Below are 17741 nucleotides of genomic sequence, written 5' to 3'. Positions count from 1 at the left end.
TGGACAAATCGTTGAATCTAGTTAACGTGTGGGACCGTCGTGTTAGAAAATTGCGAAGTTTTCACGCTTTTCATTGGAGAGGTCACTTTAGAATCTGTGGATATCCGTAACAGTGTGTGTCTACTTGCAATCGAATTCTGTAACCGAAGTCCGGAAGAACTAACTAATGCCTAACTGCCACATTTGAAGCATCTCGTCGGGTCAACGTTTTCGCTGCGATCTAACATTATTAAAATGGACTCGAAGCAGTTAAATTCCCAACAAGCCAGTTTGTCGAGAGTATCATGGCTAGGACCCAGTAAAGTCGCTTTTTGTCAAGCACATCAAAGGAATGCTATAGCTCACTAACGCAAACAAATGAAGCGATATACCCCAGTCACTCACACCACCTCTCGTTTCCATCCCCTTTGTCATAACTTCTGGAATATATTGAAAGAAGAAACTCTACAGCTCCAAAAAAAAAAAAAACAACCGTAATACTTTTTGGACTACATAATTATATTCGTGTCACAAAATCACAATTCAGAAACGATGGGAGTTACATGCGATAACAGATGTAACCCATTCTCCAGAGAAATCCTCGACAACACATTAGTAATACTCTCGTAAAAGTATAATGTAGACATAAAAATTAGTCGTACATGAAAACTAATGAATGAATTTGTTTTGAAAAATACAAAACTTTTAACATCTTGTAAAAATTTTGAAACTTCTACAGATTGTTGTAAGTATACTCGTTTGAATTAAATGTACAGTGTTGCTAAACGTTTCGACCAAACTTTACCAGCGTGTTGTATTAATTATACTCACAAAAGGACAGCATAATTCGAAAATACTTTCTTTAATAACCACAACCTTTTAAAGTTCATTAGAATTTGGCTCATTTAGCATCGAAACTACCTTCACCGCATCATTTTGTCGATTATTGAACAATATTATCAGTTCTATTGTTTAAATTTTACGATATAAACCGGGCTTACGATACATCCGTGATTTATCCCCTAATTTGAAGATTTAGAATTTGTACACTCCTTTGCCACGGCACACTGTAGATTAGTTACTCGTGCGCAGGAAATCTCCTGATTTTAATTAGAACTTGAACGACTTACAATTATGCAGAGTGTATGCGAAATTGAGCAAGGGGCACACACAACCTTCGCTGGTGTTCTGAAGCATCTGTTCTAAGTACAACTTTCCAAGAGTATCTTGAAGGGAGTACAAAGATGTTTAGAATACGTCTAAAGTGGGAAAATACACTCCAAACTCTGATAATAGTATATTTGTGCTTTGGAATTGAATTCACTGAATAGAAATTTCTAAATTCCGAACCAATGGAGTTCTCAAATTTCAAATGTTTATTGCGCGAAAGCTCGTTACAGCTTTGTTCGATGACCGCTTGCATTTGATTTTAATAATGGAAAATGCTAACTTTGAACTTCGATTTAAACATGAAGAATATCATTCTCCTCCTGTATTCTTTATGGTATTAATGAATAAACTAATAATAAATTGAACGAGAGTTATAAACGAGGAACGTGAATTCTCTAACACTGCAACATCACTGAATCGTGACTGTTCCTTTTCTGGACTGTGTGCGAATTGTTCTTAAATGTTTCTTCGTGTGGATTGATCGGTTTGTTCGCCTTCTCGCGTTACGCTGACCTAAATTGATCTTGAGCTGTGATTCTTAACCGATTTTGTGATTCTTCCTGCACACTGTTTAAATAAGGAAATTGGACGATGGACTTGTTATTTAAACTAACGAATCTAGTGAATACCAATTTGTAGGAAAATCCTTGAGAACTTCATCAGTTCGTAGTAGAACAAGACGAGAGGGATAGAGAATCGGATGATTTGATGCAGATAAAGTCGTTGTACTGTTAGAAGGGGCGTCCACTAGCGACAGATGTTTCGATCGCTTTTACGACTTAATTGCAAGCGTGCAGAAAACGATCCGTTTACGGTAATGTAGTAAATTAGGTGTAGAGAGGAAACAAACTGTTGGAAAGTTATACGAAGAAATTCTACTAACAGTTACCGAAAGAAACGAGGTATCGGATTTAACGATAAAACTTTACTTTATTGCAAGGTGAATGCGATAGAAAGCTAATCGATAACAAAGACTTAACTACGAAAAACCCCATAAAGTCTGATGGTATTTCTGTTTATTTAGGAACGACTGCCCTGTTTTCGATTATTCGGATATTGGCTAGAATCTAGGCGGTTGGTTATGTCAACAGCAGGAGTGTACAACTTCATGATGTTTCTGACAGATGTACAAGAAAGTTACGAAAAGTTGTAAATTTTATCAATTTATAACGAATGTATAAAACAGAAAGAAATTAATGATATTTACGTATTTAAATGCATGAGAAAGTTGTAATGATTTGTAAATTCATAAATAAAGTACACGAGGCAAGTGCAGTACCAAACCAACGTATATTTTAAATTACGTTTCAGTCTTTTGCTTGGGAAATGGTTAAAGATGCTTCCAAAGCAGAAGAGCGAAAGGTAATTTAAATTATACACTCGTTTGAAATTGAACTTGGATATTTTATTTTATTTACATGCAAATATTCCTACGAATTAAACATCTACATTTTAGAAGTTTCTAATAAATCTACGAAAAAGTTGTAAATAACTGCGGACACGTATCAATATCAGAAGTTGAAATAAATTTATAGTTGGCTATGTATCCAAAATACATGCATCGATTGTGTAGTACAATGATACAAGTGAAGATATACAAATGTTGTTTGAAAGTGTAGACGAATAGTGTTCTCAGCAAAAAGGAGTGCTTTTGTCGTAGCGTTTCATGGGGTCGAGATAGGACATTCGCCGAAAAACCCAATTTCTTCCGATCCACTGAGATCTCCAGTATCCACACACCCTTGTGTAACAGGGAACGTATTCCAGACCTTAGTCCAGGAGGTTAACGAATGTTAACCCATTTGCAATTAATGATACATTAACCGACTGTTGTCTTTGCTCTGTTTTCAAGGAGATGGACTAGACGTCTTAATAGCAGCATTACAGTAATTGGATGGACATCTGGTTGTAATTACGGAGAATGTGCTTTTGATGTTGGTCCAGGTGGTCGATGGAAACAGATAGTAACACTTAGGCTCAGCTTTAAGATAAGATCCAGTGGACGTTCACGAAGAATCGTTAATGTTTTTTTTTTTAATTATTTTTATTATTATTATATATGTATAATTAACTTATTGACAATGAACAATGTAAAATAGAAAGTTAAAACCATTAAGAATTGATTTCACATATTTTAAAGTAATATTATCGATTCTCGATCGATTTCTCGCAAGAATATTCATTATCGACATTTCTTCGTACAGATGAGAATCTTAATATTGTTCATAGAATTTTTCCGTGGAAATGTCAATAATAAAAATCGCTTCAGCGAAGAACACTTGTGTAACAAACCCGAACATTTCATCGAATGTCACGCTTTGTGCATTCGTGTTACGAAATGAAGTAAAATTGAATTATACCGTTCCTATTCACAAATATCTGGTAGACAGTACCAATGCTCATGTCTGAATTGTAAATCACTATTCCTAGTCGTATATAGTGGCCATAGATAGGAGAGCAGAGAGCCAACTTCGTAAATGATACAAAGTGTCCCCTATTTTCGAGGTACATTCATCACAACGATGTCTGGAATGTGAGAATACATTATACCGTAGGCTTCCTACATCATGCCGCAGTTTCGCGTAAATTTCAACTTCTACGAAGTAGATGCACATAATACCGTACCCATTCCTCTGAAAATATTACACGTGACACTAAGAACTATTTTAAGTGACTAGTCTCTAATCCCGAAGTTGTTTCAAACTTATTGCCACAATCATGCCGTGCTATTCCGTTAATAATAAAGGAGAACGAATAATTCAAGTTATCGGCTGAGTTCGCAAGCAACTTTTGTTCTGGACTGCGCATTGCCTACAAGTTCAGGGCAGTACATAACATGCATAAGGGCGTAAAACAGACAAATACAAGGAAAACTTATAAGAAATATCACCAACGAGGCTTACGTACCAAATTCAACAGGTAAACATTGGTGACAGTCCGCATCCTCTTGTTGCGTGCCAACGTGATCAACACCAACGAATTTCCAACTACCGAAAGTAAAAATATCGTTCCGTACAAAGGTACGATCAAATTCTCCAGAAGATTGGCTTGGCCACGCTTCGTTATTTTAGGTAAAGTGACATTCACAACGATGGAAGTCATCGTCGAGAGGGGTGACACATCGCTGATAAACGATTGTTCCGTATCAACGGCACTGAAATAGTCGATGGGTATTGCATTATCGGACATATTGTAATCAATAACCGACATTCTGAATCCCGTCCGTTTACACTCCGCGTTTCATCCTTTTGTATTCCACTTCAAATAAACAACGTCGAACAGATTGTTTCTCCATGAGTATTTGAACGAAACGAAATTAAGCTGTGTTGCAGTTATTTAAAACGTGTCGCTGTGTTGCAGTTATCATTTCCACTTTGTATTTACACTAGGTGTCGCGCGATTGGCTTTTATTGTTTCTTCCTAGTTTCAAACACATTCTCGCGGCACTCCTCGTAGAATTCGGAACAGCAGCTTGTCAAATCTGAAAAATAAAGAGTTACGATATTATAAAAGATATTTTATAATACTACGCGTACGAATATTTTAGTTCGTAACATGGTACCACTTCGAAATTTTAAGTGGATAGTTCAAGTTATGACCTATAAACTTTCGAGAGAAACTCTAACAAGGAATGATCAAACCACCCGGGTCGCTAAATTCAACCAAGTTATTTTCGTTCGAGGGTTAATTTCTACTTTGCTACCACATCGCGAATCACAAATGTACCATTATTTTATGACGATCAGAAATATTTCAAAAGTTGTTTCTCAGTCATATCAGCACCAATCATGTACACCGTAATGTCACAAGTAAACAAGGATATGGTTGAAAGAATGTATCGTCTACCATTGAACATTTTAATTTTTATACTTTTTACCATATCTTCGCGAGAAAATTTTTAATGATTTAGCAAAATCCTCTCGATGAAAACGAGCCCAAACACGAATATCTAACGTGATATTAGGTACTAGCAAAATGTGTCATCGTTTTTTGTCGTTTACTAAATTCTAAACATTTGCATTTCACGATACCACGATACTGATTTACACAATTCTCATTCCCAGAAACTCAAACACACTGAAATTTTATTTCTTCTTAGATGTGTCATTTCTTCTTACACGATTGTCTACTATAAGATAGAATCACCGATAATTTTATAATCCAACGCGTGTAAATTAATACAAATTCGTTTATCATGTTACACAAAGAAACTTATTATAAGAAATATATAATTACATAGCACGAACGCCTGTTACTTTTGTTTCAATCAAATTCCGAATCAAAAGCTATGACCACAATGAAATAAGTGTTCCATATCACTCCACTCTCAATTTTCATTACAAGTACCGCGTCTATTATTTTAATAGAATACAATCGAGAAGAAGTAGAAATATCAAGCTCGCGAAAAAATTCGTCTGGTACAGTTGTAATTTAATACAACGTGCATTACTCGTGATTTCTATTTGAACCGATATTTGCAAATATTATCCACTCGAACTGCTTCTAATTAGTTAGAAGATAGCGAGATCGATGGTGAACAATTAATAACGTATCACATTGAATGCAATTTACATAACATTTCTGCAATTACCCCGGAAATTAAACGTACACGGCCCCAATGGGCGTATAGTTACAATACACCATAATCAACACGATGGTATCACCGTGTTTGGTCACAAGCTATCGATATCATGCCGAATTGCAAACCCATAACGTACCTACACTGGTCGTTGCAAAGCCTTTCTAAATCTCTATTGTGTACTGACTCTCTCGCCGCATGAACCACTACGATGGTCTTTCTCTTGAATTGAATCAGGTGAAATGGGATCGTTCCGTTTCTACCCGAGGCCTAGGAAACAACCGGTGAGTAGAACTAACGTAATCGTTCACTGGTCAGCTCAATCATTACCGAAACATATAAGCCAGGTGAGGTCTTCGTACTGGCACGATATTGCCAGTTATTTTATCTTGAAAGGGCTTCGTACCGCCAGTTATTTTATCTCGAAATTCATAGAACTGGTCCACTGTTAGATCCACGATCTATAAGATCAATCTTTACATACACAAAGACTGGTAGAAACAACGAATAATAGCCAGACACACTAACCAAGTGATATACGTTCGCCAAGAATTTTTAGAATCGATTTTCCTTAAGGCGAAGTTCCTCGTGAAAAAATATTGTTTTACATTTTCGGTTAGCTATTTTAGACAGAATCGAACCTTGCTCGATTGATCAAAGAGAGTAAGATTTTCGCTCGGTATAAAATAAAGAAATTAAAAGGATCAAAAGAAAACAAAAATATTAAATTAATAATATATTTCAATTTTGACTTCTTTTACGCGATAGTCTAAAACAATAAATGCACGCTCGAGAAAAATTAATACCGTTGCTTGAAAAAGCATCGCTGAGAAAACGGTTCGATATGATTCGAAAGCCGAGTTTTCGAACTTCATGGTGCTTGTTCCATCATCGGTGTACGGCTATTATTCGAAAAATTACAGGGCTTCGAAATTTGGTATGCCTCAGGTGGTTTAAAGTGCTCGATTAATTTATTGCGGAGTGTAATTCCCGAACTTAGTTTAATCACACATCCAGTGCTATTGAATGTCTCTGTTTGACTTAACCCGAGTCACTAAGCTCTTCCGTCAAACGTCAAAATCTCCACAACTTCGAAACACATTGCTCGACGCAGTGCACTCTCCGATGTAAATGTATACCGAAATCTACCATACCGATTCAATCATTAAAGTTATTTCCTCCCTACCAACCATACCAAGTATACAGTGTGTCTCAGCCAAATGGGATCACCAGAATATCCGCCTTGTTTATTATCGTATTAAAAAACTTCTCAGACGAAAGTTACATTATTCCAAAGGGTAGACGTAACGATGAAATGAATTTTTTCTTAAGGTCATTTTTTTTAAACGAAAGAATAAAGTAAAAAAGAATAAAGGATTCCTTTAAAAAAAAATCCCGATAACCTTAAAATCTTGTTAAAAAATGATCTTGAGGAATAGGTTGCCGATGTTACACGTGGCGTTACAATGTTGATTATTTCGGAAGCTAATATAGCACCGAATCATAAAAAATAATCAGTCTATATTGCCTTTCGCATACACAGTATCTGCAGTCATCAATCGTTTCATTCATTTAAATAATTCTATGGTTTAGTCTCGTAAATTAAGAGTACAGTTACGGTATAATGAAATAGGTGATACATTTACTCCATAATAACTAGTGTTTCGAATGCCACAATTGCTTTAATTACATTCTCCCACGTGAATTTTATAATATATCGGATTTTTATTCAAGAAAAGACCGGCATTAAATTCTTGGGATAACTATTGTAGTAGCCTCTAAATTGCAGATATCGCCTACAATAGTAGGGGATAGTATCGAGCTGTATATACAGTCGACGGACCTAACTACCCTTACCGTGAGAGTGAGTAATAAAAGAAATTTAAATATCACTTGACGTCTGTTGCGTGAATTCACTATCGCACTCCACTCTGGCACGCCTGTACATGGCAAAGTACTGGATAACGTACGAAATATCTCGGTGCTTTACCTGTATTGCACATTAAAAAAAAGGAATACATTTATTGCCCATAAAATTGTAGGCACTTTTCTACTCGCAACTGCTACTCCAAAATTAAAATATTAATACGATTTTTATTTTTCTCTACTGACGTGGATCAAAAAGAAATCTTTTAACTCCAAATTAGTAACCGCAATTATTGTTATCGAAATGAAAATATATACGTTGCTTTATTCGATGTTTTAAGGAAGTTAATTTACAATTAAAATCACATCATCGTAAACTTACAAGAGCCACTGTATATGCGATAAATGCTTTAAAATTCCTGTAACGTTTGCAATAAAAAAAGCAACGTTTAATCTTTTCTTGGACGCTCTAATAATAATACAATGAGATAGAAAGAACAAGATTTAGTTATCTTGTAAATTAATATCTGTCACAAAATGAATGAAATGAACTGCCACAGTTCTATTCCTTTAATCTATATTTCATTTGATAGAAAAAGTAATTCAATTGATCGAAGAGTGTATTGAAAAATAACTGAATTTATATATAGCGCAATTTACCATAAAAAGTGGAAACTGTTTTACTTAACAATTCAATATTTTAAATGAAAGTTGAATTAACTTTTTGCAACGAATTCATTTTAATATTTCTTTGAGGTAGTTTTAACGATAGATCTCTTTGTCGAATGCAAACTCGTATTTTGTGAGCTTAAGTGAGATTTAATTTTAACGACAACAAAGCTATATGTTTTGTAACAATGCCATTAGTACGTAAACGCCTGTAAAATACGACCGGGTATGATGAAAATTGTGAGATAAAAACGAAAATGTGCTTTATTTAATCATGACAAAAACGAAATTTTCTTTATTCACTTCCACGCACATATTGCGCCAGGAGGAATCTAACAAGCCAATAAATGATTCTTATTTCATATCTAACCCTCACACCGAAGAGTTACGCATTGATTTTAACGAAACTTTCTGAGTAAATCGACAAATATTTAACTTAACATAGACCTGACCCAGATTTAACCCAAATCAATAACTGGCAAAGAGATGGCATGAAGTATTATACATCAATTTTAACGAAACCTGAGGATAAATTCAAGAGAACTGAGAAATTACTTGACCATAGTTTGACCATTCGCTTCAACTTTCAACAGTTCACGACATATTCATCTGTAACGATTGCACAATAGTGCAATCTTTCGAGTGACAAAATTAAAACCGCCAATCCGCTTGAAAGCAGGGGTAGGTAATAATTTTTATCTTAAACCAATGCCAAAGAGGATGATGTAATCTCACGTTCTAGTTAAGAGAATTACAAACACATTTTTTGGCGTCAATACCAAATTATAAAGAAAAAATTGTAATAAAAAAAAATGCGTTCATTTGTTTCCGAGAGCTGAAGAACAGTTTCCCAAGTTTCTAACTAGAACAATAAAGTCGTAGAATTAGGTATGCATTGGATGCAAGTTTTACGTTTAAATTTAAATTCAACGACTGGAGACGAAAGATACTGCAACATTTATTGATTATACGAATTTACCATTACGGCAAAAGAAATCAGATTTACCTTCGATTACGATTACTTGTGTGCCATTAGAATGGATAAATTAACAAAATCGTTCCCTAGAGTAAAATATCATGAACTCGTGAAAAGAACTCAACGAAGTGACAAACCGTTAAAAGGTAAGAACGAGTACATCTTGAATTAATCTTTTATTTTCCAGACTAAGAAGTTCTCAAAACTCTCGAAACTCTTAAAATTTATGTAATGAATTTGTTTAGACCTAATTCTAGAATTACAATTGACTACGTTCTCATTCGCCCTTAACGCGTACGAATTTAACTGACCTCATAAAACGTGTTTTATGATAGTAAAAGAAAAAGCAGGGTAAGAAGGTAAATATCTAAGACTTCTTGCACCACCAGATTGTTCCAAGAGAAATTTTTTCTTTCAACTAAAAGTATATAATACGTTTCCATTGTATCGAGATATTTCTTCATTCAACTTTCATAGACTGTATTAGTTTCAAAGTTGATATCAGGCTGGATGAACCTCTCGGGATCTCTTTTAAAGAATCGACACTTCTTTTTATACAGTCTAATAGTTAAATTTTATCGCCACAATCTCGAGTCCCGCTAAAAAGAAGAAGAAATAGAATTACTCCTTAAAAGGTTCAATCTCTCGTACAATACTTAGACGACCACCATGGAACTTGTAAAAGAAATTACCGTTACATGCCAGGTAGAATCAATAACAATATTTTGAAGAAATGTGGAATAAAGTTTGAAACTTTTATTTCAATGGTAACGTCTGAGAAAAACGCCGTTGTGTCGCCATCGGGGTCCATTAATTCTTTCCGTTCGGACAGAATTTAAGAACAAATTTTTAACGAATTCTCGAAACGATAGCCAACCACTTCGATAAGAGCTATTAAAGCAATCACGTACAGCGTTACTTTCCCAATTTCAGATGATACAATATTAAAGCAAGAGAATCATTTATTAATCGTCTATAAAATTTATCCAAGTTAGCGGACATTATTCTGAGCATTTTTTAAAATATACTTTCTTTTTTCAATTTCTCAACAGAATGTTTCTATTAATTCTCACGGTTAACCGGTATAAATTATATAATTACTATGCGTAGATTCGAAAAACAACAAGAAAACCTTCTCGTTCAAATTCACCCTGAATTTATTATGTAATATGATTCTGGCGTAGAGTGGGGTGAGGTTTCTTTGTGATGTATTCCAACAATATGGTGGGAACGAGTACTATCACAAGGGGTTTACTTTAATCCTCCACAGACACAATGTAACTTAACACCCTATCTAGAGACATTGGATTTTTCGAGATCAGTTTGTTTTTACTGTACGGCTCAATAAGGAAGGAAAGTAATGTAATCAAGAAAAACTTAGAAGAAATTATTTTACGCAAGAAATAGTTTTAAAGCGTTTTAACATCACGTTTTGACTCTTAGAAGAAAGAATGTATTTAAACGTATTATATATATTTACGTATTATATATAAAATGTATTTAGCGTATTATACATATATTATATTTATATTTATATTTCTATGTATGTATGTTTATATGCGTGTATGTGTACACGTGTAACATAATCGAGTCGAAACGGCTGCATGGATATCAATAAAATATATAAATTTTAGATTCTCACCTTAGGCTAGAAAAATATGGATATTTACGCCGCTTGTCATACGTCGCGCTTTTTCCGCCAAAGTAGAAACTCTGCATTTTAATGCAGTTGACTACACGAGTGTGGAACAGATTCTGATACGTTACAGCACGCTGCCTCTCGCGCGTTGCACGCCGCAGGCGACACACACTCGTGGAGTCTAATATTTTAATTAATTCAGCGCTACAAAAAATGTGTGTGTCAAAAAGCTATTAAATACTTGAAGTACGATACATAAATTTTTCACTCTATTGTTGTGTATTTTTTTCATTTCACATGTTTTTCTACTCCGCCTGCATATAAGACGTTGAAATAAATTTTCCTTTCTACACCCTAAATTGTACACATCGATCTATAAATTCCTCCTAATTTCTGGAAAATCCGAGGTGAATCGTCGAGACCGTTAATTCTAATCTTGACAATATACAAATAGCCCGAAAACATTCTGTCCGAACAAAAACCTATCTGTGTCATAATTTTGCTAGTGGCTTATTTTGTTGAAGTAAGTCATGAGAATATTACTTTCAATAGTGTTCACAGCTATGTTCGCCGTATTATTGATACACAGACGCTGTAATATTTCTTGAACTTTTAACTCTTGAAATGCCTCACAGACCTTTTGTTTCAGTTCTTTTATATTTTTGACAATATCTGGTATTTTATTGACGCTTGTCAATTGCAAAATCGGATACACGTGTATACGTAAACAGATGAGATTTTATACGTAAAGATTGTCCCAGGATTTTCTAACCTGTGTCAGTACATTTCAAAAGATTATAATGAAAATATGAAATGTGAACAAAAGAATGACAGACTTGCTATTCTTCTACAATGCAAAGTAAAATTAGATTCCCGATATTTACCTAATCTCTATTAATATAGAGCACGAATATCTTGATTCTTGAATTAATACTGCATTTGTTCAGGTTGAAACAAAATTGACACGAAATTATTGAGGTAATAAATTTAACTCTTTAACGATATTGGTTTTGTGTCGTTAAGAGTAACACAAATTTTGAATTGGAATATTGTGCAAGTGATTAATAGACATTACATTGATCAATTTCAACGATCTAATAATAAATATAGTTTGCCTAAATACCGTTGATTTAGTAATGATTTGTATCAACCTCATAAATATAAAGTGCAGTACATTTTATTACTCCATTTCTATATTAAAATAACTATTTAATAGCTTTATTAGACGAATCGAAACATTATCTTGTTGCAAAATCCATTTCAAATAAAATTGAAAATTGTGTGATGATATGTATTACTTTGACACATTTGCCAAAAGTGTAATGATCTCTTAAGGGCTTAAATCCTGTCAGAAATTTTGCCGACCAAACCTCTGGAAGTAATGGCTCTCCAAATAGTTACCGAACACCATGTTAGCTACGTGACAAAATTCTGTAATGTCGTTTCACGAAGACAAATCTTACTTCGCTATGTGGTTCTTTAAACATTGCTTTTTCTTAAAATATTTTTATTTAGTTGTCAGAGTTTTCTTTAAGAAACACGGAACAAAAGTTGAAATGTCAGGTTGCTGAGTAATTTCTTTTATTGTACAGATAGAGTGTTAAGTTACTCACCGAATAATCTGCTTCCAATTAAAATGTTTTCTTCCTCTCTAGATTTTCGAATAATTCGTGAAACGAAATTTCGTCGTTACTTAGCCAACGAAACTGACTCATCAATCATTCTGCTTCGTGACCTTACATCAATGTTCATTTGTCTTGACAACGTTTAGCGGAATATCGCACATCAGGAGATTCATTATGTAAAACTTCAAGTAGTATAAATCTATCTGAAGACGGTACGAGAAGAGAAGAATTGAATTCGTAGTTCCTCGAGCAAAAGGTGCGCCGCAAAACTAAGCGTGGATTTAAATTCCAATAACGTGATTCGTATCACGTATACGAACGAATCATTTCCTTGCATTATTCACCACCACCCTGCCATTTAATCTGGCGTTGTACATAAGTTGCTGTACTTAATCTTGGGATTTAAACAACTCGTATCCGATTTGAAATATATTCACCGACAAAGTCCAGATTCGTTCAGTTTCTTGAAATTTCGTCGATTATTTTAAAATACAAGGATTATTTAGAACTTAATCGTTGAATAATTCTTTTCGATTGAAAATCTTTGAGGAACTTACGAAAACAGCGTTATTTTAATAAATACAATGAAGTTATTAAACTGAACATTTTTAAATTACATTTAAATTCAAATTAAAAATTCCAAATTCATGTACAAAGAGTTCTAAAATAATAATAATGTTGTTTAACAATTCGTACGTTTCTGCTCCCTGTATTAACATCCAGTATTAATAAACAATTATTAAATGAAGTATTGATTTTTTCTTTATTCTGAAATGATTACACTGATGTTAAAATTTCAGTTGAAATTATTTATATTCCTCCTGCTTTCGACAAGAATGTATTAAAATTATTAAAACAACATATGAATTATCACATTTTATTGTATTGACATGCTGAATATTTTACAGAATGAAAATTTTGTTTTTGTGTTTTACATTTTATTATTTTATCGTACATTCGTTATTAAATATTAAACGAAAATCGATTTCTAAAACCTTCTTTTTCACGTTAATATATATTAAATGCAGTTCTTGCACAATTTATTTTTCATATTGTAGGACTAAATCGTATATTATCAAGATAGCAAATAGAATTGGTACGAGTTAAAGGATGGAAATTTAACACAATTTTCGATATGTATAATTTACATGTACAACGTTGAAGCTTGCAATTCAATGTTACATATATATCAATTCTACTTTGAAGGAACTTTTGATCGAGAAATCAACAACATTCGATTGTTTTTCCTTTACATTTTCTGACACTCTTTTGATGTTAAAAGAATGTTTCTAAGTTATTACAATAATAGTTGGAATTATAGTCTGTTCGTGTAAAAATGTATGTGCTCCAACTTGTATAATACAAAGTAAAAAAATACAAAATTCAAATCTCCGTAAATTAACTATATTGAGAAACAGTTAAATTTTTCTCCAAAACAATATTTTTATGAATAGAAAGGAAAATCTGTACATTAATATATTACATAATTGTGCTTAAATATTAAAATGCTTGTTACTGTAATAGTCGCTATTCTCTAATGCCTTTATAATTGCTGTAGTTACATCATTGTAGTTTTCTTCCATTTAAATTATGAAGGAAATAATTGCTCATTAATGATATAATCATACCAATGTAAAACATGATAATATGTAATTATGTACCAGTACCTCTTTATGAAATGAAACTGACATTAAAATACAAAGCACAAAGATACCTTTGTCATTGAATATCATAAAAACTATTGCCTTGCTTTTAACACTTGTAATTTATACGTGTAAGAGAAATCAATTATTTATTTCATATAGATTTTATTAGAAATATACACTTTTATAAACACTGAATTGAAGCATTACACACTTGAAACTCATATTACTACTTTTAATAAATATATATGAAGTAAGTAACGCATTGTTTTAGCATATGCATACAACAATAAATGGATGGTTACCTATATTTCTTTCCTTACCAAAAATATTTAGAAGACCACAAAATTAAAAATAAGTTAAAATAATGTAGTCGAGTTCAAGCTTTTTTAATTGCTTTATTGTTAAGTGCTTGAACATATCATTATTTAACAATCTAAGTTGTTGTAGACCTGCAAATATTAACTTTGAGTATCGAAATATACTTACAACTGTAAAGTTGAATAAAATTTACAAATGGTATCAAATGTTTGCGTACTATTCGTATTCATATGTATGAATATAAATCAGTACAATTTTATCCTTGTTCTATATATTCTGTTGTAGTATTCATTTCGTAATCAATGTTTAACACTAAAATTACTATTTGCTTCATTTCCATAAAGTATTTTAAGTTGGAAATTGTACTTTTAAATTTCATTATTTATTACAAAATCTTGAAGTATTGGTTTCGCCCGATAGGAAACATTTACTTCGAGAGGTGATAGCTTACTTTCCACGATATGAAATCCAATGCAGCATGAAAATTCAATATTTATTTAGGGTTCAGGTCGTTGAATGCGAGATTACGTACAGTAGTGGTAAATGCTTACTCACCGATAAAGCTAGTGATCCATAAGGTATTTCTAGGAATAAATATTTCGCGAATTATTTCATTTATTTTATGAAACATGTTGAATTGTTTCAACTAGATAATACGAACGAATATTTTTAAATCTGATACAATGAAATTGAAAAAAAATTCCATTTTAATGGCATCAACTTTCCGACAACATTTATCTTTGTGCAAAGCTTTGTCTTAAAACACGCGTTCCTTATTTAAAATGGTTTTGTTCGGTGCAGATTTCTTTAACTGCATAAAATTTATATATTCAAAACAAGGCTATTATTAGTCAGTTGCTTTCAATGAAAGCGTAAGTCCTTACGTAACTCTCACCAGTGGGTTTTTTAAATTTCCATGAAATACGAAATTACAGGTTGAAGCAAACAGTAATAACGTGAATTTTCTTACAAGACTGATTCTGATAGCATATCTTTTAACAAATAAAAGATATTTTATACGAACAGAATTTATTTGTACTTTTCACCACTTGCACGAATCGTAAACAAGACCAATATTATCCAAATTAATTGTTACATATACAATACTGCATTCGTCGATCACGAACAATTTATTCATCGTTGCTTTATATACGTTACCTATTATTTCGGTACAATTTTACTTGTACCTAATTTCTGAATAATTGATCCGCGATTATATTCGTATAGATAATGAACAAATTGTTCGTACCGTGATACTAATACGGATCAAATTTTACCGAAATAATCATTTGGACAGAAATTTATTCGAAGTAGAGGAGACACTAACAGAATATTCAAACTAGAATTCATTAACCTAAAAAGAAATATCGAAGGAATTACGTCGTTAAAACATAAGATTATCTATAGAAATGACGAATGTTACATACCAATAAGGCTGATGATCCGTCGTTAAAAAAGTTACACAGCTTTCGTCGACTTGGTCCTCACACGACTGTACGAACAACCGAAGAATACACACTTTAAAAGGAAATATTCCAGCACAATAGAATCACCACGATATTCGACGATATTAAAATAGCTCAACATGGTTAAAAGTATTTTGCACTTGCCCTCCGCGATGGAAAACGTTCTTTACTTTAACCCTTTCGAACCTGACAAAAACATATGTGTATACGATATTTTGAGATCAAAATTTTGTGATTTATTGTATACGTTCCCACCCATAATGTAAAAATAAAAACAAATTGACATTATCGAATGATATACGTAACGTATTGTATTACATATTGTGGATTATGAAATCAAACTAACACTTACTAAGTCTGCACATCGTAAACGAGACACGATATAGTATATTATGTCAAAGATTTTTCCAAAAAGACTGTAAACAATCTTAAATTTTCTTTCTGTCATTATTGCCATGTTTTAGTAAATGTAGCATTAACATTTTCAAATAATGTCAACGCCGATATCTAAAATATTGACATATTAAAAAATTGATTTTTCAAGAAATGGGAATGGAAATTTATTAAAAAATATCGAAAATTTTCGACTCGTGGATTTCCCGAGCACAATCGCTTCAGTTGGAATGTCACAGATATTACAAACCTTACAAAATCAAAAAAGAATTCTGTCGATATCCTTAACATTTTTCGAAAAAATAGCATGTAACAATTTCATGTGGACCTCCCTTTCATTTATTACTTATGTTTGTTAACCGGTATGGTCGAAACGTCGATATTAAAATTTAGTATTCACGCTGAATAAAGAACTGTTAATCAAGATACCAGACTAAGAGCAAAAAAGACGCAATATTGAATATTTATTAATTAATTTCAGCCTCCCGGCCAAGAAATGGAGTTGATTTAAATTAATTCCTATTCACCCTTTCCCTTTTCACATTTACATATATTAACTTCTTTTAATTCTCACAGTCGTTCTTAAATTTATTGCAATTATAAATTTTCCTCCTTTCTTTTACTATCCTTTTCTTGTCTAACACTTTAAGCCCTCTCAATTATTCTATAACAATTATTTCCTTTTAAATTTTCTTTGAACTAAAGTCTATTATTTTCATTTCATCGCATTCTTTAACCAAATGTTTCAAAATCACCCTGTAAGATTCTTTTATCGAAGAGAAAAAAAATGATTTCTATCATTACTACTACCATTATTATAATTACCGAGCATTTATTTATCGTTTTATTGTACCCCAGATTAATCTCGTGTGTTCAAATTTGAAATATTCCTTGTGAAACCAGTTAGATATAGCAACCACGTTTCATTTGTGTTTAGTTATAATCTTCGCCATCATGAACGCATTAATTTTCAAAACCATCTAATACCTTTGTCACTACCGAGTATATAGCTCACCTATTCCAAATTGTATGGAATAGATGGACCATCATCTATCGGTGTCATTGCAATTGGCTCTTCCATATCATCGTAGGTTAGCATTGCATACATCTACGTATTATCAAACAATAGTTTACGGAAATCCATTCAACCAATAATGCAACATTATTTCGCACGATTACACGAAGAAGATACCGATCGTGTCAGAAATTAAAATGTTGATTTTTATCAAAATTGTATAAAGTTACGATATAAAATTTGCAAATCACTTTCATTATAACAAAACAATATCGACGTATGGACTCTTTGACAAATAATTTGAGAAATACCGAACCAGTTGAAAATAAAAACATTTGATTAAAATTTAACGAAATATTCTTTACTTTAAAAATTGTTATCTCTCACTGAACTATCCTAA

General features: G+C 32.7%; 1 protein-coding gene across 1 annotated transcript in view; it reads right to left on the bottom strand.

The window, feature by feature from the left end:
• The window catches only part of LOC143144373 (cholecystokinin receptor type A), a 49018-nt gene extending 32995 nt beyond the window's left edge, over positions 1-16023 (bottom strand). The window contains exons 1-2 of the mRNA XM_076306704.1: positions 15895-16023; positions 4057-4630 (exon numbers count right to left, since the gene is read on the bottom strand). Of these exons, the coding sequence (XP_076162819.1) occupies positions 4057-4359 (303 nt within the window). The 5' untranslated portion in view covers positions 4360-4630; positions 15895-16023. The remainder of the gene's footprint in view (positions 1-4056; positions 4631-15894) is intronic.
• Between the last annotated feature and the right edge of the window lie 1718 nt (positions 16024-17741).

The sequence above is a fragment of the Ptiloglossa arizonensis genome, chromosome 3 (genome assembly GCF_051014685.1).
Source record: "Ptiloglossa arizonensis isolate GNS036 chromosome 3, iyPtiAriz1_principal, whole genome shotgun sequence".
Lineage (NCBI taxonomy): Eukaryota > Metazoa > Arthropoda > Insecta > Hymenoptera > Colletidae > Ptiloglossa > Ptiloglossa arizonensis.
This window is presented reverse-complemented; position numbering and strand designations above follow the sequence as displayed.